Raw genomic sequence first — 6094 nt, 5'->3', positions numbered from 1 at the left:
TGAGAATATCGTATTTCATTTGGACAACGCCCTAACTTGTTATTAGCCAAATAGCCAATAATATAGTTTTATTTTATCACATGATGTTTCATGTAACGTCCGTGCAACATTCACATACACACACAACACCATAAGATTTCAAAGAAGAAGGGTCTATCTTTGTTTTTCATGTTCAGTGATCGCCGTTGATCACAGCACAGATTTTCCATGGGACACACTGCCGTGTTTATCTCTTTGTGAGACTCGTCGCTCACAGCGAAGAGTGTTTTTTGTATAACTTCTAGTTCCGCCTGGGAATAAATCCCTGAACCTTGACCCCGCCTTGTTGTTTTTTCCATCGAGTGTGTTACATTTTATGGCAGAGAGATTTGTAGAGGCAATCATTAGCTTTATAGTGGCAATCATGTAGTTTGCAAACATGTGTAACTTGCTAACATTGAAGATTTCTTTGTGGTAATTCCAGCTCATGCAAATGTAGTACCTTAAGTGTAAAATGGATGTACTTGGCCAGGTTTAGTGGGCGTGATGGTTTACACCAGTATCCTTGGAGAAAGAGCTGGGAAACAGGGGTTGTCCTCTTTTAAGATATGTTTCCCCCAGGCAGGCAAAGGTGCATCAAAAAATCCATGGGTCAACTGAAAATTGATGTAGCTACTTAAATAATTGCGGTCTGTGGGGCCTGCTATGTTACCCTGGTGTCGGACGTCATATCAAACTTAGTTTAATTATTATGGGTAGAACATTGCTTTTTATATAAACTGATGGCAAAATAAACGTATATCTCTCGTCGTTGATTCCAACCCAAATCTACCCCCCCCCCCCTCCACTTACATCTGAAAAGTAACTGTGCCCAGTGCGCATGCGTGGATCAGGTCCGCGTGTGTGTGTGTTATGTTGAACACGTAGTGCATATAAGCTGATGAAATTTCCATTATGTACAACAGCAAATACAGTATGTGTTACAAGCGATTTAAAAAAAATGCATATAACAAGCGTTACACACCTTCTGTCAGTTGTTGGTGATATTTTCAATCATGTCTACCAACACGTCTAAAAGATACCTGCCATGTTAAAGTTTGTTTTGTTTAACGACACCACTAGAGCACACTGATGTATTAATATTCGGCTATTGGATGTCAAACATTTGGTAATATAGTTACCAATATTAGTAGCAAGGGATCTTTTATATGCACCATCCCACAGACAGAATAGCACATACCACGGCCTTTGATACACCAGTCGTGACGCACTGGCTGGAACGAAAAATATCCAAATGGCCAATCTGATTAAAATTAGCTCTTCTGGGTCTATCAGTAGATGTAACAGCATTGCGTGGACTCCCATGTCCAGGTGACATTTCATCTATAAATAACAATTTAAACATTGACCAATTAAACTTCGCCTTTTATAACGTTATTCGGGAGCATACAAATTCTAAAAATATCGGGCGAGACTATTTATGCAATAGGCGAACATGTTGGTCTATTTTAGCATTGAAAAAACAGGGGGAAAAGTGCAGTAATAAACTCTGGATTTTATACTAGTATAAACAGATTTTATGGCTATACGATCACGGGGGGGGGGGGGGGGGGGGGGGAGGGGGGGGGGGGGGTTCGTCTTAAAACAAACTTTATATATAAAAAAAATTATATTGCAATTAGTTTCCGGCATACTTCGTAATTTCGCCCGAATCATTTCGTATACACTCGGCATAATCCCGAATGTTTTCTCTTTTTTTTCAAAACACTGGCATGATTTTGCAAGTAAGGTTTTGATTGGTCGAATGAAAGGTCAACTGGACATGAGCTCCCAACGGGCTGTTGTTAGATCCACATGTAATACTGGAGCTAATTTTAATTAGATTGTCCCAATGGCTCACTGACGGGAATCAATCCTAGACTGACCGTGCACCAAGTGTGTGTTTTACCACTGGGCTACGTCCCGCTCCTCATGCGGATGTAGGGATCCGTTTAAGGTGGTCAGTCAGACACACACACCCCCCCCCCCCCCCCAATGGTTTTCCACTGATTTTTTTTCCAGAAGTAAGTTCGTTTTTGTCCTGTATGTGTTATATACAGTGCTATTACGTCAAGTATTTATGTTCTGCACTTGTTCTTTTTCAAAACACTAGCCCCTCAATTTATCTCTACTTACGTAAACATATCATTAAGTTAACACAGCAAGAGAAAACATAAGCACGTGTTTAATACATTTAACATGTTCATCAATATCCATTTCACCGTATTTAATATACACACCGTAACACGTCCATTGCTGGCAACGTTTCAATAGTAAACAATTATTTGGTTTAATGTTGCTAATAACTATAAATACTCAACAGGCACCTTTAAACAGACAACAATAACAACATCAAAATAAATATGTATGAATTATGGAGCAATTAGAATCAGTAATACGTTGTTAATATCACATAGAAATTATGAGCATTACCTGATATTGGGCCCCTGACAAAATGGAATAGTCCAGTGACAAAAACACAATAAATAATACCAGTAAATATCACATATGATCGCTTTGATTCACCGCGGACTGTGACGCGGTACAGTCTACAGGTCAGCCTCGTGGTCACTGGCACGTGCGTAATGGCCGTTTGTTGACAGCAAAGAAAACGAATGCGGTCTCGGTAGTCGAGGATATGAAGCCATCGCAAACGTATCCTCTATATCGGCATGTGGAACTTGAAACGACTGCGTCCGACGGAAGCCATTTTTCCCGCCATTTTGAACTACTAGTTTACGCGCTATGATGGATAGTTTTTGATTTGATGACGACTTTCGACTGAGACTTTTCATGCTTCCCCGTCTCTGGTCTTTGTAACAGTAATGCTGAACAGTCCTGTGAGCAAACCTGCAAAACGAAGATCGCAAAATCTTGTTTCGGAGTCCGTATATGGACGCGTTAGTCAGCGGTGCCGACTGAAACAGCGTCGTTGCTATGGAAATGTAGATTGTATCGGGACAGTGTCCACTGACGGAGCTGTAGGTGAGGGTGAGTGCGAAGGGGATGTAGGTGGCGACGAAGGAGCCGACGAGCTGCAGGATCGTCCCCATGGCCTTCGTGCCTCTCATGTTCAGGGTGGACGCGTTGGAGGGGGCGATGGGGGCTTGTATGAGACTCACCATCCTCAGCATCGTGGCGGCGATCCGCCCACTCTGACTGCGCGCGATCTTGAAAATGTGCACGTAACAATACACAAGGATACAGAACGGGATGTAGAAGACAAAACTGACGTAAACAAGAGAATACCACATGCCCGTCCGGTGCGACGGGTTCAAGGAACAAAACCCCATGGCGGGGACGAACACAAACTCATTGGCACCCAGCAACGGGGGAAGAGAAAGGGTTAAACCGAGTATCCAGAAAGACATGAAACAACACGTCATCCGCCGGACCGTGGCCGAAAGAGAGTGATGGAGCGGGCACGATATCGTCTGGTATTTATCCCAGCTGAGCGCCGATATCGTCCACACACAGACGCACGTGAAGACGGAGTTGAGGAAGGCGTACGCGTTGCACGCTATAATCCCGCCAATCCACTTGCGTTGGAAGACCACCACAACAGAGTAGAGAACCGTCATGAGACACGTGCCCAGCCCCACGCTCCCGAGATGCACGAGCAGGATGTTGCGCACCGTTCTCAGTCGTCTGTTTGGAATGATCGCCATGATGATGAAGATGTTGAACAGAGCGCCGAGCACACACACAACGAGAAGAAACACGCCTCGCACGATGTTCAGTGCGCTGGGCAGGTCGTCTGCGAAGTGTCTGTTTGTGGAGTTTTGTAAGTATTCAATATCCAAAGAAATCAGAGAGGCATTTCCTCCAAACATAGCTTTGGACGTTTACGGGCATCAACACCAATTAAATTATCCGTTTGTTTTACACACAAACCTTATTAAACGCGTTTATGGACATTTCTGAATATTTACACATCTCTTTCCGGGAACCAATTCACCGTGTGCCTCGAGTCTTTTGGCCTGTCTTAATGAACCATAACTGGGCAATAAACTCATGTTATCAATATTTGTTGGCTGCTTCAAACTTCTGCTATATTTATTCACCTTTTGAAGTGATATAAATTCCATTAAACATTTATAATATAAATTCCACGTCTCGATGTCAAACACTGTGTGAATGCTGTCCATTACAGTGGGTTCTGCTGTGAAGTGGGTATATGGTCCAGTACCCACTCATTTCCCCTGTTTGTGGGACGAGTTAAAACCACTGTGCTATCTCTGTAGTACGGTGTACGCCGACTCACTGGAGAGCACTGTGTAGTAGTACGGGCTGAAACTTGACTCCGTGAGATATCCACTGGCAGATTCCACCAGAGGCATTGGCGCTGGCCAATCAGCGAACAGGTAGCGCCACAGACAAATGATGAGTTCTTCGCGAAGAGCCAATGTGCTAAGATTGCTAGTTAAACCACCCCAAGCAGAGCCCGCGACAGCCGAACTCGGATTACTCGATTGATTGGCAAAGCAGAAGTCGCTGTGACGAGCAGACGATAGTTCTCCTCGCTGGTGCAGATTTATTAACACGACGCAGGGCCGTGGGTAATGAGTGACGGGGGTGGGGGTCCATGTGGGGGTGCAGAGCTGAAATGTTCCAGATGATAAATTATTTTTACTTAATTGTTTTTTAAATTAATCCCAGATGTTAGAAAATCGTGTTTTAACTGTACTAAAACTTGTAACTATTTTTTTGTACTTTCTTTGAAGGGAATTCGCTACGTTTCCTTCAAATTGTCATAAAATCATGTTTTATTCCATCGAATCTTCGAAAATTTCCCGCGTGCTCGAAGTTTTGTAGAAATTATTTTAAACAGTTAATGGCAGATGAACTGCAAGTCTTCTTCTTCTTCGTAGCCCAGTGGTAAATCATTCGCTTGATGCGCGGTCGGTTTGGGATCGATCCCCATCGATGGCCCCATTGGGTTATTTCGCGTTCCAGCCAGTGCACCACAACTGGTATATCAAAGGCCGTGGTGTGTGCTATACTGTCTGTACTGGGATGGTGTTTATAAAAGATCCCATGCTACTAATGGAAAAAAATGTAGCGAGTTTCCTCTCTATGACTATTTCAAATTTACCAAATGTTTGACATCCAATAGCCGATGATTAATCAATCAATGTGCTCTAGTGTTGTCGTTAAACAAAACTAAATTTCTTCTTCTTCTTCGTTCAATCGTTTAAGGCCGTCTTATCAATTTATGTCGTTAGCACATGTCACTTTCTTGATAATTGTCGAGAGCATTTGATGTCTGACACAGCATTCCACAACTACAGTACGCTAACCAACCAAAGTGGCAATATCGGCGATCGGCTCGGCGGTCGCCTCGGCAGTTTCGGCGGTCATAGAAAAAAATATGTTAAAAAAACTGTTCATTATTATTATATTGACCATGTTTACATGCACATTGTTATTAACAGCTTCAAGTCATAAAAGTGAAACACCAATTTTTTAAAATAAATAAACTGTGAAACTGACTCACGTGCAACTTGCGTCAGCTGTGGAAGCATTCATTATATATGATGGGGATCAGTTTGATCAGTTTGACTTTTCGATGTCCCGCCGATTTAAAAAAAAATGGGGAGTGGACGGGTGGTTTGAGGGACGGATGTTTAAAACCAAATTGGCTATCAGACTATTTTGTTCCACACCAGTAACAACTTGCTGCGATTCTGCAAATTCGAACCGGTCACTTTGCTGCGAATCTGTGACCTCTTTATCTGTCCGTTGTTGTCAACTGCTGATATGTTATAAATTTAATTTAATTTAAAAAAAAAATAATAAAAACAAAACAAAAAAACAAAAACAAAAACAACTTTTATACCGCAGCGTTGACATATTTTTTTTAAATTAGAATAATTAAATTATTATCCTAAAACTTATGATATTGATATATTCCGATTGACACCTTAAATCATTCACTCTATATTGACTATAATAAATTTTAAAACCAAACACATGATGTAATTTAACTGACCGACAACCCTTGTAGATTGCTGAAAAAGGAAAACTATTAATAGTAATAAAGGAAAAGGAGGTTGGGGGAGGGGGGGGGGGGGGG

At 42.1% G+C, this 6094-nt stretch overlaps 1 protein-coding gene across 1 annotated transcript; it reads right to left on the bottom strand.

Moving 5' to 3' along the window:
• Window positions 1–2185: 2185 nt before the first annotated feature.
• LOC121369508 (histamine H2 receptor-like) lies at window positions 2186–4320 on the bottom strand. The gene has a single exon (XM_041494614.1). The coding sequence runs from the start codon at window positions 3849–3851 to the stop codon at window positions 2568–2570; it is 1284 nt and encodes a 427-aa protein (XP_041350548.1). The 5' UTR covers window positions 3852–4320; the 3' UTR covers window positions 2186–2567.
• Between the last annotated feature and the right edge of the window lie 1774 nt (window positions 4321–6094).

The sequence above is a fragment of the Gigantopelta aegis genome, chromosome 3 (genome assembly GCF_016097555.1).
Source record: "Gigantopelta aegis isolate Gae_Host chromosome 3, Gae_host_genome, whole genome shotgun sequence".
NCBI lineage: Eukaryota > Metazoa > Mollusca > Gastropoda > Neomphalida > Peltospiridae > Gigantopelta > Gigantopelta aegis.
Note: the sequence above shows the minus strand (reverse complement) of the source record. Positions and strands in the feature narration are given on the sequence as shown.